Source organism: Condylostylus longicornis, unplaced genomic scaffold (assembly GCF_029603195.1).
Source record: "Condylostylus longicornis isolate FDR11 unplaced genomic scaffold, ASM2960319v2 ptg000049l, whole genome shotgun sequence".
Taxonomy (NCBI): Eukaryota; Metazoa; Arthropoda; class Insecta; order Diptera; family Dolichopodidae; genus Condylostylus; species Condylostylus longicornis.
Window position 1 is genome coordinate 6,945,249 of NW_026578018.1, and position 22,482 is coordinate 6,967,730.

The 22,482-nt window shown below is 21.1% G+C and overlaps 2 protein-coding genes across 19 annotated transcripts in view; both read left to right on the top strand.

The window, feature by feature from the left end:
• Positions 1-551: 551 nt before the first annotated feature.
• LOC129611287 (uncharacterized) lies at positions 552-7,168 on the top strand. Its single transcript, XM_055524353.1, has 12 exons — positions 552-1,230; positions 2,481-2,657; positions 2,746-2,803; positions 2,866-2,996; positions 3,071-4,174; positions 4,264-4,328; positions 4,418-4,485; positions 4,542-5,793; positions 5,863-6,059; positions 6,132-6,263; positions 6,332-6,513; positions 6,610-7,168. The coding sequence occupies exons 1-12, from the start codon at positions 1,174-1,176 to the stop codon at positions 6,802-6,804; spliced, it is 3,618 nt and encodes a 1,205-aa protein (XP_055380328.1). The 5' UTR covers positions 552-1,173; the 3' UTR covers positions 6,805-7,168.
• Positions 7,169-12,184: 5,016 nt separating this feature from the next.
• LOC129611363 (voltage-dependent calcium channel type A subunit alpha-1) overlaps positions 12,185-22,482 on the top strand; it is an 83,697-nt gene continuing 73,399 nt past the window's right edge. For 14 of the 18 annotated variants that reach the window (XM_055524486.1, XM_055524488.1, XM_055524484.1 and 11 more), the window contains exons 1-6: positions 12,185-12,394; positions 15,175-15,456; positions 15,534-15,673; positions 18,628-18,737; positions 19,251-19,406; positions 19,479-19,699. In XM_055524486.1, the coding sequence (XP_055380461.1) occupies positions 15,238-15,456; positions 15,534-15,673; positions 18,628-18,737; positions 19,251-19,406; positions 19,479-19,699 (846 nt within the window). In that variant the 5' untranslated portion in view covers positions 12,185-12,394; positions 15,175-15,237. Of the gene's footprint in view, positions 12,395-15,174; positions 15,457-15,533; positions 15,674-15,977; positions 16,079-18,627; positions 18,738-19,250; positions 19,407-19,478; positions 19,700-22,482 lie in introns of all 18 variants that reach the window. The other 4 variants (XM_055524472.1, XM_055524483.1, XM_055524478.1 and 1 more) reach the window with 1 other exon arrangement.

Consider the following 22,482-nt stretch of genomic DNA (forward strand, 5'->3'; position numbering starts at 1 on the left):
TATTTTTAAATTTTGTCTTTAAAATAACTAGCTAACCACATTTTGACATAATATTTTACGGAAATGTCAATACAATATTACGTATAGAATTGGTACATACCATTTTGTCATTTTCTTATATTATTAAATCACATCATAAAAACTTTCTATTGCATGCGCAAAACATCCTATACTACTATATAACAATTACAAGAAAATATAAAATTAAAAAAAAGAGAGTTTTTTGTGCAAAATTTATTTTTTTATCTTCATATTTTTCTTTAAAAAAAAATCTATTTTATTTTTTAATAAAAAATTTTTTTTATTAAAGATGGCAAATATAAATACAAATAAATAAAAAAATTAGATATTAAAAATTTATTAATAAAATCAAATTAATTTATTTGATATACATGATATAATTATAACAAGTATAAAAGAAATCTATTAAAATATACGTTAAATTTTTATTAAATAAAAAAGTTTAAGCTAATTTTTTATATAAATATATTAAATAAAAATAATAATTTATATTTTATTTAAAATGAAAAACAATAAAATTTATAAAATATATTTTTTTAATAAAAATGAATTTAAATATTTGAATTAATAAATTAAGGCAAAAGAGAAAAAAAAATTATTGAAAGAAAGAAAAAGAAAAGGAAAAAAAAATACAAATTTTCTTATATCTTGTGATGCTGTAAATTGATTGTCAGAAGGAAGGATACGTATTGCAAGGATTATAAGAATATATAGATGAGAACTTTTTTTTTCTTTTCTTGAAAATAAATATTTTTTTTTTAAAGAATTTTATATTGATTTCAAAATATTAATTTAATTAATAAATGAAAACTATAATTATATTTTTTAAAAAAAAATTTCATTTTAATAAAACTATCATAAATATTATAGTAAATCAACAAGAAGAAAAAATTCTTAAAACCAAAATGAGATGAGTCCTATAAGTATGCAATTTAATTTTAATGTGCTCAGTTTAATTAGAATTTATTATAATAATAACTTTAAAAAATGTGTAGTTTAATAATGTAGTAAAACAAATTTATTTAAATAAAAAATATTATTATTATTTATATATATATATATTAGTGATTATGATTATTAGGAATTTAGAAAACAAAAATACATATATTAGGAAATTATAGTTTATAAAAAAAAAAATTGAAAAAAGAAAATATGCAAACTAGAACAACGCTCAATACATCTCAAACATCTTCTTCAGCAACATCTAAGGTAAGCTTTATACATTATTAGAGATTTATGGAAAATGAATTAATTTAATAATTTAATTATATTATTTATTAGGTAATTCTAATTTTTTTTCTTCATTTCAATACCGTATACAAGTATTGAAATGTACAATATTGTATAATAATATTATATAAAAGTGTATTCATAAGATGTGTGTATTTTCTTAAATTTATATATATATAACATTATGTAAACGCATGTTTAATATATGTACGTATACATTAAAGGTATATTATGATAACAATTGTATATATATAAACAATGATAGAAAATATAACACTTACTATAATTACACTACACATTTATGCAAATACAAACATATATTATTGAAATATATATATATATATATATATATACTATATATATATATATATATAATTTAATTGTAAATCATAATACGTATTTATATATATACCTACGAATATAACAGTTCTGCAATCATTTTAAAATTTCATTCAAAAAAGAATATTATGTATGTTATAAACTTAGGTTTGCTGAAGGGAGTGTATAAAATGTATTCAATACATAATTCAAATTCATTCAGTTATATACATACATATATATGTATTACAAGATATTAATAATAAAAAAAAAAACAATAAATTTGTATGTATTTATGTAAATTAAATATAAATATGACCTATATACATAATTATATAAATATATATGTATATATAAAGGAAAATTATTGTTATGATAAAGAAAGGATATTTGGTACAAAAATATCTACATAATTATTATGTTTGTATAAATTTATCATTCTATATTTTAAATGATATAAGGTATATAGAATTTTAAAGATGACTTGAAGAAATACAAGGATAAATTTAATCAAGTGTATTTGATATTTTCATATATACTTGAGTATGTGCATCATAATATAATGCACATACTCGAGTGTACGTATATAGTAGTTATCTCGATTTAAAATATTTTCCGTAATTTCTTTTGGGTAGACCTGCTATATTGAATTATTTAATTAAAAATTAAATTTATTTACATGATTGTTGAATATAATTACTTATAAATTATAAAAATTGTGAATTAATTTGCATTTTATTAAAATTGTCATTTAAACGTCACCATTGTGTTTATTATTGAAAATAATTTATTCGTTTCAATTTCAAAATTAATAAATAAAACTTATGTAAATTTAAACTTATATACTTATAAAAAAATTTTATATATTTAAATACTTTTTATTTATTAAAAATTCTTTTTAAAAATTACAGGTTGTCGAATTGAATGGCTATGTTATTATATTGGTACAAGGTAAAGATGGTAAAATTAAATTGTATGGATCACCAGCTGAGAAGGATAATCTTGAAGTTGCCGATGAAATTTTGGATATTAATGAAAGAAAATTAGAAGATTTACCAAGAGCGGAAGTAATAAGACACATACATGAGGTAATTTAATTTAATTTTAATTAAATTTAATTTTCATCAGACAATTTAAAAAAATTTGTAATTTTTATTTTTACTTCTAAAAACATAGTGTATACAATCATGTATGATAAAATTACGAGTAAAACGAAGAAGTGATTCCAAATTAGGTATACTTAAAATTTGGAAAATTTCATTCAATTATAATATTATTTTTATTTGTTTATTTAAGCTGGTGAACTTGGTAGTGTAGTTCAAGATGCTTTCGTTATTGCAGTTGAACAACAAGCTCGCGAAAGATTACAACGATTATCAGCTTTAAAACGTGTAACGCCAGTTGATATGACTTTACTTTCTATTAAAGTAAATATATATTCCTGATTAAATTTGTTTCAATTTTGAAATTTATATAAAAACGAAACAATTATTTATTTTAGTTAAACCAACAAAGTTCTGGAGAAGCAGGCGCAAAAGCTTCTAGTGATTTTAGTTTCTTAAAAGATGTATCACCAATTTATATGGCATCATTCGAACGCACACATTTAAATGCTAGTAATCCAACGGTAGCTATAGCGCCAGCAGTATCATTAGCAGCAACAACATTATCTTCAGCTACAATTCCAACTGAAGAGGCTAAAGTGCCTGATCAACAACCAAAGACATTAACAGTTGAACCACAACAACAGCAACTACAACAACAGCAACAGCAGCAACAACAACCAACAAATACAGAAACAATATCAACGTCAGCGTTAACACAAAATGATCATAATGATAACAATAATCAAGTTGCAAATAAAAATAATTGTAAAACCGAAATTCCAACTATAGAAAAAACTACTTTGAATACACAAATTAGTATTCAACAACCACAACAAAATAATTTTCAAACATCATCTTCATCGTCATTATCTAGAAAAAATTCAAGTAATTTACCACAACCACAAGTAAATAATTTACAAAAACCTTGTATTAAACAACAGCAACATCAAGAAATTGATAGCGTATCAAATTTTCAAAATAATTTTAAAGATGAAACAACGACAATTAGATCATGTAGTAGTACAAAGAGTTCTTTCAAAGAAAACCAATCTATTCCAATTGATATAAGTGCAACCGATTCTTCTATACATTTAGCTCAACAAAGAAGTTTTAAAAGATCTAGTAGTAATGAACCAAATGGTATACAAAAGAAACCATTGCAATATAATCTTTCACAGCCCCACCAACCTCCATCTTCAATTGCAAACACTTCTATACAACAACAACAACAGCAAAACAATAAAATCGCTGTAGGCAATAAAGACTATAGTACTTTGGTTTACAATTCAACGGCAATTTTGCACAATTTAAATAATATTCGTTTGAGTAATGGCAGTACCAGTAATGGTAAACCTGATAAATGTTATAATTGCATGCAAAACAATATATACAATAATACTATTAATGCGACTACGGAATTTCAACCTGATAAAAATTTAAATTTAGAATGCAGCTGTGATTTGATGCTAAATAACAGACAACAGTCAGGGAATTTAGAAGTAAGATATCTCCATTATTAGTATCCCTATTATTAATAAGATATTTTTAATATTTAACAATATTTATTTTATGATTTCAAAAAATTTAGAGTAACATAGATGGTAAAATGATTATGGATCATCAAAGTGTTATTCCTAAATATCAACCGTACAGGTAATAGTTCCTGCTATATTTTTTTGATTCAAATGTTTGCCTTCATTTTTTACTATCTTTTAACTTTATCTTTTAATTTTTCGTTGCAGAATGAAAATGGGCCCTACTTCAAATTTAGTTCTTCCTACTGATGATAATTTATATGCTAATGAAAGTGGTAAATTTTCCTTTGCTTGGTAAATTTTCAAAATGTTCATTGAGTTTTTTTTTAAGGATTTGTCAAATTGACTGCTGCTGCTGAGGTATTAAAGAGTCAATTGAATAAGAGAAGATTAACAGTGTTATCCGATCGAGTGTTTACAGCTTTAAGTTTACTATCAGAGCCTTCGATATCAGAAGCCTTTCATGTAAGAAAAATTGTGTCCGAAATACTTAGTCAACAGATTAATGGTTTGCCAGTAACAACAAAATCCCAAACATTGTCAAAAGATGTTACTGAACAGTTGAGTCAATGTAACTCAATGCATGCTATCGAATTAGCAAATTTACTTACAAGCCACGAAATGGAAGGCCTATTTTTAGCGCATGACAAAATTGCTGAGACAGCCAATTTAGTTATATGTGAAATTGATTTGGAAAAACAGCATCAATTGCAACAACATCAACAACAGCAACAACAACACCAACAATTAGTTTTTAATAAAAATTTAAAAGAAGCTTTAAATAAGCAACAAAATCAAAATTATCCAATAGTTCACTCAATGCACTCAAATTCGATTTCGAAACCCTGCGTTATTAATAACAACAATACCCAATTGAATTTGCAACAACAACCTGAACAAGGTCTATGTCAAAGCGGATTACAAGACCCAAATAAACAATACACCAACGACACATCGCAAAATTTAGTAAGATTGATACATATAGAGAAATCATCAGAACCTTTAGGAGCAACAGTTCGAAACGAAGGTGATGCCGTTGTTATCGCAAGAATAGTTCGAGGTGGTGTTGCCGAAAAATCTGGTCTTTTACATGAAGGTGATGAAATTTTAGAGGTTAACAATATTAAAATGCGTCGTAAAACTGTTAATGAAGTATGTAACTTACTTGGTGCTATGACGGGAACATTAACATTTTTAATTATACCGGCGAGCTCATCGTTGAAAGGTGGTGGTCGTGAATCAACTATTTTACATGTAAGAGCACATTTCGATTATGATCCTGGAGATGACTTATACATACCATGTCGTGAATTGGGTCTAAGTTTTCAAAAGGGTGATGTTTTACATGTTATTTCACGTGACGATCCAAATTGGTGGCAAGCATATCGCGAAGGTGAAGAAGATCAAAATTTGGCTGGTTTGATTCCGAGTCAATCATTTCAACATCAACGTGAAACTATGAAATTAGCGATAGCAGAGGAGGCAGCAATGGCACGATTAAAAGCCAAAGACAATAATAAAGGTAGTGGAATGTTATGCGCACGAAAAGGAAAAAAACGTAGAAGAAAAGGAACAGAAAGCGGGTATGTTAAGCATGAAGATGGCAATACATATATAAAAATTTAATAAATAATGAATTGTCGTTATTTTAGCCATTCGTTCCGATCTGTTGCCACATCTGATGAATCAGATGAAGAAGAAATTTTAACTTATGAAGAAGTTGCTCTTTATTATCCTAACAGTTTAAAAAAACGTCCCATCGTATTAATTGGCCCACCAAATATTGGAAGGCATGAATTAAGACAAAGATTAATGTCAGACTCAGAACGTTTTGCAGCAGCAATCCCACGTATAATTATTACATTAATTTTATAATTATTCAAATACTAAATATAAATTTATTTTCAATTTAATTATATAGACACATCAAGAATGCGTAGGGATGGTGAAGTTCCTGGACAGGATTATCATTTCATAACAAAAGAACAATTTGAAGCAGATATTTTAGCCCGTCGGTTCGTTGAGCATGGAGAATATGAAAAAGCATATTATGGTACATTATACATATATATAATTTAATAAATAAAATAAAATCTGAAATAAATTTTAATTGAAATTTAGGTACATCTTTGGAAGCGATACGAAAAGTTATCACTGATGGTAAAATATGTGTTTTGAATCTTCATCCACAAAGTTTAAAACTACTGAGGGCTTCCGATATTAAACCGTATGTAGTTTTTGTTGCACCACCAAGTTTAGAAAAATTACGTCAAAAAACACTTGGAATGGGTGATTCTGGAAAAGTAATTCTTTTATTTTATATTTTATTTATAACATTTTGTTTTATATGATCTATATCTCCGTATTTTTTATATTTTATGAATTAAACAAAAACAAAGGAGGAAAATTTAAAAGATATAATAGCAACTGCTCGTGACATGGAAGCTCGTTGGGGACATTTATTCGATATGATTATCATAAATAATGATACAGAAAAAGCCTATCATCAGTTATTAGCTGAAATAAATTCATTAGAACGTGAACCACAATGGGTACCAGCTATATGGTTAGTTAACGAGAGAGCCGATTTATAACTCATAATTATATTTATATTATTATTATTATTTTTGAGAAAATATTTTAAAGGAATAATTATTAAAATAGCTATGATGATGTATATCTGATATTTAAATCTACTATATGAATGAAATATAATTAAATTATAAATAAAAAATAAAACTCATAAAATATTTAAATTTCAAATGGTAAAATCAAATCATGAACTCAAAATACAACAATGACGTAGGTAGTTGAAAACAAAAAAACAAAAAAATAAAAAAACACTTTTAGCAATAACTTAATTTCTATATAGAAAAAGAGAAAAATTAACTAAATAAAAGAAAAACAAAGAGTAAAAATACTGTTATATTGATTTAGTTTTAATTAAAATTAATTAAAACTTATTTAAAATAAAAAAAAAAGATAATACCAAATAAAAAGAAATTCTAATAAATAAATAAGAAAAAAAAATAAAGAAAAACGACAAAATTAACTAAAAAATAAATCTCGTTAATCTTTTGTTTTATTTTCCAATAGAAAAGAGTAAAATTTGAATAAATTTAGGATGAAATTAACAATGACTCTGGTGAATAATGTTAAAATAATTATTATATTATGGATTTATGCCTGTTCTTGGTTTGGGAATAATATACAATATAAAATAAAAATCAATTTTATTTATTTTATTCAGATCTATTTGGATTTTCCCTTTTGATAAAATTTTCTTATTTAAGAAAAATACCATGTAGACTGTCAGAATGTAAGAGAACCTAGTTAAATAAATATTTTCAAAATTTAAACAAAGCTTGCTCTTATATAGAATTACCACAAATCAAATATTAGACCTATAATAATATTTAATGATCCCAGTATAATAGCCATGTTCTTAAAATCTGTTATAAATTCTCGAGATCACATGTTTTACCTTTTCTCATTTGATAAAATTTTTTCCTAATGTTATAAAATAATTCAATATTAATTTAAACTTCTTGATAGAAAAAAATTTATTTTTTTTTTGTTTGATGATCACCTTAGAGAAATTTTCCTATATTAATAAAATTTGATACAATTTCAAAAATTCAATAGACTAAAACTGTAATTGCCTAAATTTAAATTGGATATTTTAAGAAAATGAATTAAAATGATTTAACATACTGAATACATATAAATTTTTTTCTATTTTTACAAATCTTAAATAATTATTTAAGAATTTTCAAATAATTCTAAAATATAAAAATTCTATTATCTTAAATGCACACCATAATACCTAAATACCTTATCTACAACAATATTGTCATAATAAAATTCGTTTGTTATATTGACCTATATATTATAACCTATATGAATTATTTCATAATATATAGAAAATAATATTTTTCTTATATATATTCATTTAAAATAATTATTAAATATTGTATATAATTACATATATAAATTCTTTCATCATTTATTATTTATCATTCATTTTCATTAATGAATTTCCATTAAATTTAAATTATTTTCTCATTTTTATAAATCCTATTTGAAATTATTTCATATTATTATGATATTAATTTCGAATAGGACTAAAAAGAAACCACTCTGTTATATGTAATTAAGGGCCCAATTTTCGAGAAATAAGGAAAAAAATAAAGCTTTTCAACTCTTGAATAATTTTTATCTAAACTTTTATATGTCATACCATTTATAAGATATTTATGTACTAAAACAAATTGAAAATATATATACATATATATATTTTAAAAGAAATTCAACACAAAATGTTAACATTTACTGCATTAACCTAAATGGTCAATATTTTTGTATATATTAACCTCTTTTTTTTTTTTAACCTATCAAGAAAAAAATTAAGAATAAAAAATAGTAATGAAATTCTTCCGAATTTTCCCCCTTTAATTTTCACATGTACAATACATCATATTATATTTTCTGTTTTATTTTTTTTTTACCTTTTACAATCATTAATTTATCGTTTTCATTAAAATTCATGGTGTATAAAATAATACTTGAATATATATATAGTTTCAATGTTATTAAATAGAAAATAATTTCCTTGATGAAAAATCAAATTCAAATGATAAAATAGAAAAACTTTTGTTTTGTTATACCAATATGTAATAAAATATTCAAAAAACATAAAGGGGGATGAAATAATTATTAAATTCATATTGTATTTTCTTTTGCATATATTTCGGAGTTTTTATACCTTCCCATATAATATGTACAGAATATAGCTATGTATTATGCTATTTACAAGGAAATTTGAAAATATGTAGAAAATTTATGAAATTATCATGAAAACTTTTTAGTTTTATTCTTGTTTTTGTTTTCTTTAGTTTTTCTATTACAAAAAATGTGTGTGTTGTAATCATTAATTTATACACCACGTTATAAAATACATGCGCATACTTTTTTAGTTTTTATGTTTTGTCCTATGTAAGTTGAATTTTGGATTATGCTTTGATTTTTTTTTTTTTAAATAGATTGTCTTATATTGTGTTTACAATTCAAGTTTATAATAGGGATATTGTTTAAAATTTTATTTAAGTTTGAAATGTTTTTTTTTTTGTTCCAGATTTATTAGTAACAATATGAAATTATTTAATGCAGAATGAATCTTAAGTATATCATCTTGTTAATATTTGATAAACTAAAGTGCTGAATAAAATTTAATTTTAATCTGTGTGTTTCAAGCTTAATTTATTATGTATATTTATAATTTTTTTGTATATTGCTTTTAATAATAGATTAATTTACAAGATTAAAGTGATTTTTAAAATTTAAATTTGAGTTAAATTACATTACATTAATATAATTATTTAGTTAAGGATGTAATTTACTGAACTAAACTTAAACATAAATTTCTAAACTAAAACAAATTGGATGTATCAGCTGTGAACAATGAATAGATTATATCAGCTCATATTAAAATTCAAATTTATAGATTCTTTATAGTTTAAAAAATACAAAATAAAAGAAGTAAAATTTTAAATATCTTTTATTGAATTAATAAGGGAAATGAAAAATTTACTTAATTTTAAATTGCAATAGAATTGATCATTCATTCTTTTTTGTTAGAATTACATTTTGTGTACCACATAATATTTTTTATTAAATTTTAATATATGAAAACCCAAATCAGAGGTTTAATTATGGCATTTTAACATAAACTATAATAGCATGATTTTGTATTTCATGATAGTTTCTATAATAGCATGATTTCATATTTCCTTCTTCCACCCAACTTGATTTTGTTACTCTCAAATTATATTTGCTATTTTTCAATTCAACTTTCTCATTTTTGTCTGTTAAAATACCAGTAAATATTTTAAAATATTGGTCGAATTTCGAATCTTCTGTAATAAAACTGTGACTAAATGGGGTGAGAAAAATTTCGTATATTTATGAATAACGTACATTTTCTTCTCACTCGGCGATTAAAAAGGAAGAAATACAAAATTATTACGGCCTAAAATTTATTTAAAATAATTTTCGTCATTCAATGAAAAATTGCAATCGTATAAGATCGAATAAGAAGATTGAAATTTCAAGTGAAATTTTAAAAGTATTAAATAAATAAATAAAATTTTTTGAATTCAAGAATGCAATTGTATAATTTTTAATGTATAAGAAATGGAAAAATAATTATTCAACTCTTATATATATTACAATCCCCTTAAAATGCATAAATAGAATTCAAAATTCTTGTTTACAATTATACCGTTAATTACAATATAGTTTTTTCTATTATTTATTTATTTATACTTTAAATACATTTATGTTTATCCTGTATAATAATAAGTTACATTCATTATTATATGCATTACTTTCATATATTATGTATGCTTTTTGTTTTTGTGTTATACAAAAATATACATATAAAACAGTTTTTTTTTAAACTTTCAAATTTTTTGATAGATTTTATAATATGTTAATACTACAATTTGACAGATTGAAAAAAAAAAGCTTAAAATAAACTTTTTTACAAAAAAAAAAAAAAAAAATTCTTTGCGCGGGTTTACATCCTACAGTTGCGCAGCGTAACTTTTTTTTTGTTTTTTTTTTTCCTTACTGCCCTTATATACCAATTTTGTAAGCTTTTATTTTTTCATAGTATATGTCAATATAGTCGAAACTTGTACTGAAAAAATTATATATTAGCAAAAAAAAAAAGTTATAAAAAAATTTTATTAAGTAAAAAATAATTTTATACAATTGTAAAAATTTAATAAAAATTCAAATATATTTAGTAAAATAAAATTTATATATTATGTTTGTTATTTAGTGAATATATTTAAAAATTATAATAATGTACTGTAAATAATAAAAAGAAAAGAAGAGAAAAATAGAAATTTGTATAGTCAAAGAAAAAAAAAGTATTTAATATTCATCGATATATATATGTATATGTGTAGTATATGTACATATTATAAGAAAAAAAAAAGGTTCAATTTTTTTTTAAGTTCATTTTTTTTTCTCCTTAAAAAATGAAATAGGAAAATTTTATCTAATTTTCCAAAATCAAAATACAAATTATACAAATTATTCAAAAATAAATAAACTACTAATTTTTTTTTCTTTTGGTTTTTTAAAAAAAAAAAACAATTTTTCTTTTTATCAAAAGTTCTTCGAAAAAAATTTCAACTTTAATTTTTTTTTCAAAACTTCAAAACCAAAAATGTATATAGTATATAGCATATTATTATAGTATAGGAGAAACAAATATTTCGAAATTAATTTAAAATATATTGCAAAATATAAAATATAGCATTAAAAAAAAATAATAGAATTAACAAATATATAAATTATATATGTATATAAATATATAACTATATATGATACCGAAAGATTTCAAATTTACAATAAAAGGAAAAATAGCAGAATTATTAAGTATTCAAAAAAATAAAGGAGAAAATTTCATAAATTGCAATATGAAAACGACATCGTCTATGGTTATTTGACGTACACGATATCGGAGTATAAAATAACGAAAAAGAAGAAGAAGAAAAAGAAGAAAAAAAATATAATACGTGAAATATAATATAATTATAATCCAATAAAATAGCAAAAATCCAAATAGCAAACAAATAAAATAAAAAAAAAATAACAAATTTAAAAAATTTTAATCATAAAAAACACATAAAAAATATAAAAAAAATGGTTGAAAATCTTCAATAACAAAAAATTGTATGAACATTTTTTTTTTTTTTTTTTGAATTCATACATACTAACATATACATCCCTCTACACATCTATACATACAAACACACACTTACATCTAGAATAATAAAATTTAATTAATTTAAAGCAAAAAATTAAAAAAAAAATATTACATGTATATATATATATATATATATATATACATAAATAGATAAAATATTTAATTTAAAATAATAAAAAAGTATAGATAAATTATTTAAAAAGAAAAGAAAAATAATAAATATTAAAAAATCTAAAAAAAAAAATTAATAAAAATTCAAAATTTAATTTTTTTTTCTTAAATTTAAATTAAGAATATTTTATTATTATTATCCTTAATTATATGTATATATATATACTTAATAATTTTTGCAATAACTAATAACGAAGTTGTACATAGAAAAGCAGTAGATATCTTATATGACGGTAAGTGATTTTTTAAGATTTTATAGTTTTTAAACACGAGTATAATAACTACATTAAGACCCATTTTATGGAAAGTGAAATTTGAAACAAAATGTTAATTAAATAATACGGTAAATTGAAGAAATAAAATTAAATTATTATCCTTAAACCGTATTATTTTTAACAACATTTCAAACAATTCATTAATATGTAAGAACAACCGTACAAATTAAATTCTAAAATATTGCATACTTATAGGATTGTTAATTAATTCTCAATTATTCTACTTTAACTGATGGCTATTTTTTATTTATAAAAATTATTATTCTAATCTTAAAAACAATTAAAATACATAATTATAGTAAAAAAAAAGAAAAGCAGTTATTATAAAAAGTAGAAGTATAATATAACAATATACCGTATACCGGAATAAGGAAAAATTTAAATTTAATTATATTGTCCTACAATAATAAAATGTATGTAATTTTGGTTTATTAAGAAAACATATTATAATCCTAGGTGGTATGTACAATGTTATCCTATTAAACAAAAAAAAGAAAGGAAAAATTGTGTTATATGCAGTCTTTCAATTTTTTTAAATTTATTCACAATGCGTGAAATAAAATATTTCAATTCATTTTCCCTCTTTTCCTCTTTTATATATTATATATATATATATATATATATATATATAGCAAATATATATGTATATATGCATATATATATTTTTTTATTGTTTTATTCAATATTTAGAGCGCGAGGTTATACAAAATGAATATAAGAAATAATGTATGTAATTTTACTTACTCAGAATATATTCTGAGTAAGTACATATGTGTGTATATACATAATATATTCGAGCATAAAATTTATTTAATGCATATATGAATTTAATATGCGAATATATCTGCATATATACATATATATAACATATATATATATATATAACATATATATATATATATATAAAAAACTTGGATTGTGTACTAGGTGTTTGTCCAAAAATATTTCACATATCCTTTTAAAAAAAAAACGAGAATAATAATAAAAAGAAAAAAAAAACAATTTAAAAAATAATAAGAAAAAGAAGAATAAAAATAAAATAAAAATTAGGTCTTTAAACTTTAAAGGGTAATTTTTATGATTCAGCAATGTGAAGAAAAAAAAAAATCACATTTTTTTTCTATTCTCCTTTTTTTTTTCTTTAATTTTTTTTTATATTTGATTTTTCTTTCAATTCATTGTTGACTCTTTTACATTTTAGAATTGCAATATTTGTGAATGTGAATAACAATATTTTTTTTTTTAGTAATTTTTTAAAAATAAAATATAGAAAAAGTGGGATTTCTTTTAATAATATAGATTTTGTTGAAATTAAATAATAAATTTTAAATTTTACATTTTTTCTATTTTCAAAATATAGATTTCGAGAAAGAAATAAATACGAAAAGAAAAATGCAGTTTGGAAAATTGCAGTTTTCCAATGATTTTCATTTGGGCTTTGTTGTATTTTTTTTTCTTTAATAATAGGCCATAGTAATGTTTGATCTATTTTAAAGTGAATATATTACAGTATTGCATACATAACGTATTATATTCTATTAAATTTAAAATTATTAAATAAACATTTTTGAAATTAAGTAATAGAAAGATATCGAGAGTGTTATTATGCATAATATTCATAAAGGTCTGTAATTAATTTGTAAATGAAAAAAAAAAATTTTAAACAGTTTAATTTTCCTAACAGTTGCAGTACTAAAAAGCACATGTTTCGTTTTGTATTAAATAAATGTGGTCAATTTTATTTGACACATTCCTCTCATATATATGTAAAATAATTAATTTTAAAATGAATAAAAAAAGAGAAAAATATTAAGGCCTAATTTAATTAAATAATTTCTAACAAAAAATAAAAATTAATAATATATTCAAATTTGATTAGCTAAAACCGAAAGACAGAGCTGATATAAGCAAATCTGTGCTAGCCGGTGTGAAATAATAGGACTTAAATGGGAACTGTCAAATAAATTTATATTGATAATAGTTTTACATATTATGGTAGCTTTGTTTATAGAATTGTTCGCGTTAAGTTTGACCACCATAGCCTAGAATTTTCTAATTTTTGATTAAATTGTTATAGAAATTATCACAAGAATAGTTATCATAATAATTTAAAAAATTTCAAAAAAATTATTTTAGAACGGTGCCCAGACAATAGTACACTCCTTTGATGCAAAATTCTAGTTAGTAAAGTGATAAAGATTAACTATATTTCAATTATTTAATTAACTATAGATCTCAATGTTCATATGAGCCAATTTTCAACACTATGTACTTAATGAGTGACAAATATAGTAATTATTTATAGTATGTACTTAATGAGTGACAAATATTGGTAAACATGTCTGTATATCAAAGATCGTTTTTTCTTTGCATTAAAATTTACGAAATTGATCCGTACGGGCAAAAATAACATCTAAAAAGTTGATAAGCAACTATAAGATTTTAAGAAACAATTACTCTTATGTAGCTAATATATAAAAATATATATATATATATACAGCCTGTTATTTTATTTCAAATTTCATAAATTTCTATAATAAATATTTTTATCTAAATATAATATATAAATAAATAAATATTATAAATTAAATAAATATAATTTAATTATAAATAAATAAATATTATAAATTAAATAAATATAATTTAATTATAAATAAATAAATATTATAAATTAAATAAATATAATAAATATATAAATAAATTTTTTATTTTTTTTATTATTTGAATTTATTTTTAAGGTTAACAACATATTAAAATTAAGTTCATTCGCGATTGGAACGAATAAATAACGTTACACTGCAATGGGTGGCCCCAAAAAACAAGAGGCACCACCTGGTAGTGGGCCGACATCACTTTTTATACTTACAGAAACAAATATTATTAGAAGATATACAAAATTTATAATAGAATGGCCACCTTTTGAATATGCCGTATTGTTGACAATCATAGCAAATTGTGTCGTTTTAGCTTTAGAAGAACATCTTCCTGCTGGTGATAAAACAGTTTTAGCGCAGAAACTGGTAAAAATTTTTTATTAATAATTTTGAAAAATAAAATTGCTTAATATTTATTTTCATAAATTTTTTTATAATTTAAGGAAAAAACGGAAGTCTATTTTCTAGCAATTTTCTGTGTAGAAGCGTCGCTAAAAATATTAGCCTTAGGATTTGTCCTACATAAACACTCGTATCTGCGCAATATATGGAATATAATGGATTTTTTTGTTGTTGTGACTGGGTAATTATTACATATACATACGTATATATATAAATTTTTAAATATTTAGAAAAGAAAAAAAAAAAATAAAATCTTGAATGTTAATTAAAATTTTTATACTTGCAATCACAATTTATATTATTTTTTCTCTTTTTTATTTTTTTAAATTTTTTATGATTTTTTCAAAAAAAAAAATAAGTAAAATTTATTTAAATCTTTTATTTTAATAATTAAATTTATTTTTGCATATTAATATCTTAATGCAAAAAAAAAAAATTTATCCAAATTTTTTTTTATTTTATATTTAAAAAAAAAAAATCTAAAGTTCAATGACAGTGTTCGCTGAGGCTAAAGTTGACGTTGATCTTCGAATGTTAAGATCATTTCGTGTTCTTAGACCACTTAAACTAGTTTCAAAAATTCCAAGTAAGACTGTCAAAATGTATAAATAAAAAGAGTGTCTTTAAAAATCTTAGGTTTCTATATAAATTAAAAACTCTCAAATTATGTATGTGTTAAAAAATATTATAAATATATATTATAGATATTAGAGATTTTGAGAGATTTTTAATTTTATATATATATATATACATAAATATTCATAAATAATTTATTTCAAATTAGAAATTGAAATTATTTAGAAATATATTATATACATATTACTTTATATATTAATGTCAAAATTAGAATAAGCTATTATAGATAGCTATATTTACCATATAAACATTTTATAATAGTAGATGTACGCTAAAAGATTTTAAATCTTTTCTTTCCACAAACAAATTCGAAAAAAATTTTGTCAGAAATTTATTTTACATAAATTTCAACCGAAACTTCAAGGGAATGACCAAATTAAATTCTAGAAATTTTTAATGACGAATCAATTTTAAAGTTATATTCATTAGTGCTACAAATAAAGAAAGATGTATAGCATTTATAAATGTAGTTTAAAACTATATATAAATCATTAATATTTTAATGGTATAACTTCAATTTATATAGAAAAATATAAAGAAAGAAAAACTTATATACATAGTTAGATTTTCCTATGGTTTTGATTTTTATTTTGATTCTTTTTTTTAATTTAATTTAGTACAAGTACACAATACAGGTATAATTTATTATTCGAAATATAAAATTTTACAAAATGGAGAGCCAGACAGACAACCATTTTTATTTTTCGTTCAAACAACATTATCTTGTTTTAAATATATTTTCTTTAGTTATAAATTTTTACTGTACATGTGCACCATATGTGTATATACACAAATAGTAAATATTATCATTTGAATTATTTTTACATTATAGTTTTTATTTTTTCTACATTATTTGAAAATCATATGTTATAGAATGATAATTTCTTTTCAATTAAATAAAATTCTTATAATGTAAATATATTATGTAGATTAAAATTATATAGAAAAGACTTTTCTTTCTCATCATATAGAGAATTTTTGTTCATATAGAAATAGCCCATAGATAATCGAATAGAACGCATAATTTTATTATTTATTTTGTAAAACGATCCACAACCATATTGAACATTAAACCATTTCTTTTATTAAATTTTAATTGAATTATTTTCAAAAATCAGAATATTTGAATTGCTTAATCAATTTTGCAATGGGTGTGCAATTAATATACTTTTTATATGTATGTAAATAAATGACTATACCATAATTTACAATTTTGCCTCTTTCATATAATTGGGTAGAATTAAATAAATCTCTGTATACAATAATTCACGCAAAATTTTGGCCTAAAATGTATATTGAATTGTATAAAAATTTACATAATATTTGTTTTGTATAAAGAAAATCTATTAAAAAAAAATCATATAAACTATATACCAACCGTTTTGTTAGAATTCTCCATTCTATCTCAAGTGAATTGATAAATTGGCAGTGTAAATTTATTAAATTTATAATGGCACAAAAAATCTATTCAGTATTTTAATATCTAAAGCTAAATGTGATAATATTGCTCTTTAAACTCAAAAAAAAACAAAAAAAAAATAAACATTAGTTTCTTAGGATAAAAAATAACTAATAGTTTTTAGAATTTTTTATTACATATTATTTTAATCACTAAAACTTTTAATACTCTTGAAACTAAAATTTCAATATATAGTTTAGCATTAGCCGTGTTTACACGATGAGTTTTGCATCAATAGATGACATACATGTGTTTCAACCACAAAATTAATGTCAAGCATTGATGCAAAAGTTGTCGTATAAATACAAGTATTTTTTAGTTCAAATTTTGACATATTTGATATTCCTATTTTACTCGTATAAAATGTAATTAATTTAAAGTCAATAATTTTAGAAAATATTACAATTAATATTAAAATTAATATTACATCGAAAATTTAGCATTGCAATACTTTCGGTAATCGTGCAATGTTAGTTTCATTGACTTCAATTTTTCTCTTAATAAATCTAAACTACGTTTTTTCCCAACTTTTGCTTAATATACATTATGTGTATTATGAAAAATTCAATTTTTCCTTTAATTTTTGATAAAATGTATTCATCATAATTAATTAATATTGATAATTATAATTATGGTTGAAATTAGTCATATCATTCAAAAATACCAGGAAAATAGCCTAAATGTAAACTATAATCGTTTAGTGACATCTATATTTCAATAACAAGAAAATGCAAATGTCTCTGAAAATGCAAAATTAATTTCTCACTTTTTTCTTTTGTCCGTGTGGCCACTTCTACAATATTATTGAATAATGCCAAATCAAAACAATGTCAAATAATGTCATTAACTTTTTAGTATTAGAATTTTAAATTAGTATTCATTCATATTTTATTTGTTATCAAAATGTAGATTTTTTTTCATTTCATTTTATTTTATTAGAAATTATATTTTCATTTAAAAAAAAATCAATTTATTTTTATTGCTATAAATCGTTTTATATTATATTCATTTAAAATCGTAATTAATTATAAAATAATCAGATTTGTCACAATGGGAGTGCATAGTGGACCAGAAGGTCCGGAGGTAGATCTAAGAACATTAAGGGCCATCCGTGTTCTGCGGCCTTTAAAATTAGTTTCTGGAATTCCTAGTGAGTAGAATTAAAAAAATAAAAATAAAACAAAATAGAAAAATTCTAGTATTAGAAAAATAGTATTAGATTAAAATTAATTTTAATAGTTTGAATAAAAAACATTTACATTAAAATTTATTTTGTAAAATTAAAGTAAATTATTTGTTTTGCCTACTTTAATTAATTATAATAGTTATTAAAATAAATAATGAGCAATCAAAATTTGCTATCAAAAAAATTTTTAATACTTAATGTTTTCTATAAAAATTGTTCATTAAAAATATATAATGAAAATGATTTTGTTGAAAAATTTAAAAGTATTGCTAATAGCATTTTTGTTTTTAGAATTAAATATATTTTATAATAACTTAGTTTAATTGAAAAACGTATTGAAAGAAAATCATTATTATTTTTTTCTGAATATTCGTTTTTCTTTTAAATACAATTTATATACATATGTTCTCTCAAGTTATCAAAAATTATAATGTAAATTTTATAATTTTACTCAAAAAAATTATAATCCTATTTCAGGTTTACAAGTAGTTCTTAAATCAATTATTAAAGCCATGGCGCCTTTGCTTCAAATTGGACTGTTAGTGTTATTCGCAATTATCATATTTGCTATTATAGGACTCGAATTTTATTCTGGAGCTTTACATAAAACATGCTATAGTTTAGAAAATCCTAGTAAGTAAAAAAAAATTATTAAAATTAATTCAATATATAGAAACCGACATTAAATTATACATATATTTTTAGATCTTATTGTTAAAGAAGGTGAAATGGAAACACCATGTAATGCCGATGATTTTCCAAAACAGAATACATCAGCATATTTATGTAATTTTACAAATAGTATGTGTTTGGAAAAATGGGATGGACCCAATTCAGGGATAACCAGTTTCGATAATATTGGGTTTGCTATGTTAACAGTATTTCAGTGCATTACCATGGAAGGCTGGACTGCAATACTGTATTGGGTAAATTAAAAATTTAAATAACTGAAATGATTATTTAACAAAAGAAAACATAATCAACATAAAAGTATTAAAAATATATGTATTTTAAATTTTCTTCAAAAAAAACAAAAAACAAATTTCCCAATTACTTTTCTATATTCTATAATTGAAAAAACGTGAAATTAAAACCAAAACGATAATTTTTTTTTATTATTCTATTTCTAATATTTTTTTTTTCTTTAAAAACTTCTTGCATTTCTAAAATTTACAACTACATATAATAAATTTTATAGCTATATATAGGTTTAATACAATATCTTATATACGATTGAGCTGAAAAGACACACAGAATATTTTAAAAGTCTAATTAGAAAATCAGAAACAGAATTTATTCGAAGAACGAAATTGAAACCTTAAATTTTGATCTTAAAACTAAATATTTAAAATAATTACAACTTATTGCAAATTTGTTAGGGAATACTATAAACTATAAATTTATATTATCATCGCATATACATACATACATTGTAAAAATGTATGTATTTTACAATTTAATGTATCAATTCATATACATATGTATGTAGGAATAAATGAATTGATTTATTTACCTAATACAGAATTGCCTATCTTTTAGATAGAAATATTCGGCAACCATTATATTATAAATTTGTTGCACCATTTATTAATAATTATATAATAATTTTTTTTTGTAAAAAAAAAAATTTTTGACTGCAGTTACAACAGGTGAGAGTATCGTTTTTGCTAGTTTTTTTTTTTTACTGTAATGTTTTGATCCTCATGCGTATAATAAAAATTAATTCAGAATATAAAAAAAAAATTGAAAGTAATTATTTATGAAAGTAATTTAAAGTATGTAGTAATTTTTTTTTTGTGATTTTATTAGTTAACCTTAAAAATGCAAAAAGCAAAAGTTAAAAAAACACAAATTATTTTTACAATATTTCATAAACAAACACAAAATAATAAAAAAAAAACAACATGTCTTTAGTTACTTTTCATTTCAACAATTTGGCAAAATAAAAAAAAAACACTTTTTCAAATTAAAGTTAATTTTAAAACAATAAGAATTTATTTCAGGCACTTTAATAAAATATTTTAAATAGTTTTTTTTGCTCTCATAAATACATAATTAACACATACTTTTGTTATCATACAGTGGTGGGTAGTAGACAATGTTAGTAGGGATAACCGATATTTTTAAGTATAGCACAAATACTTTTAATGAAAAGCAAAAAAAATATTTCATATAAAATATAAATTAAATCATTTATGACAAAACAAATATAGCCAATTACCGTAAATTTTCACAAAGTTATTTCTAAATCGTTTTATTTAAACAAAAAAAAAACTTTGATTGGCTACAATTTTTGCAAATTTTTTAAAAAATTTTGAATATTTTCGATTAAAATCTTTAGAAGTTTTGGGGCTACTTTTTTGTGCTACAGACGTACAGATAGAAAAACAATGAAAATTTAAAAAATTATGAAGATTATGAAAATTTAGAAAATTTAGTATGAATTAATTAAAACTCTCATCACTGACTAGACATTATATTCAAAAATTCTATAAATATATTATAAATTTTTTTATATATACATACGAGTACATATTATAGAATCAATATAATTATTACAATTTTATACAATTTTGTTTAGTTTGCTAATAGAAATAATTTTTTTTTTAAATACAACATTATACGATACATAAACTATAGAAACAAAATTGTAGTAAAATCTAAACTTGTTTTTGTATACATATATAATATTTGTTTTAATAATTGCTGTTGGAATATTCATTAATTTCAAACAAAATTCTCATACTTCTTTACTTTTACTAAATTTTATATTTATTAAAATATTAAAATCTATAATTTTCAAAATTTAATAATTTAATTTTTAGATTTTACTACAAAAAATAAATTTTGTTTTTACAACATAAAATTAATACTTATACAGAATTGAATTTAACTCATTCATTATTATATACTATCAATAACATTTTATACTATACACTATTTAAATAAACTATTATATTACGTATATATATATTCGTGTTGTCAAAAAGCTCATAAACATTATTTAATATAATTACATTTTTTAATATAAACGCTTTAATTCCCTATTTTTTTTTATTTAAACTTTTGAAATCTTTATATGCACCATATAAAAATATATGTATAAAAGAAATTATTATATTGTTATATTAAGTATAAATTTGATATTCAAAATTTAAAAATCCCTTAGTTATAATTATATTTCAAATTATTTATTACAAAAAAATTCGGAATATTAAAATTTAAAATATTAAAACAAAATTGGAATTTGGTCCCCAAAGTAAATTGTATAAATCCTCTTATAATACATGTATATATATATATATATATATATATATATAGTATATTAATAATATATATATATATACATTTTATTTAATATTATATTTTGTTATGTTTTTCTTTATTTTATTACTCCTATAAGATAATATTATTAAAATATTCGTATTATAAAAGTAGATATTCATTTTAATTTGAAAATAAATATATTATAATATAAAGTATATAAGAAAATTTTATACATAACATATTGCACATCTTTGAAGTAAATATTTTGGCTCCATATATTCACGCTTAAGTAATATATTACAATTAAATTATTATATTTATACTCGTATGCAAGTAAATGAATAACAATTAAATTTTTAAGTTAACATTAATATTAAAAAATATAATATTTTTATTAAGAAAAGAAAAAGACAATAAGTACAGAAAAGTGCAATTTATTTTT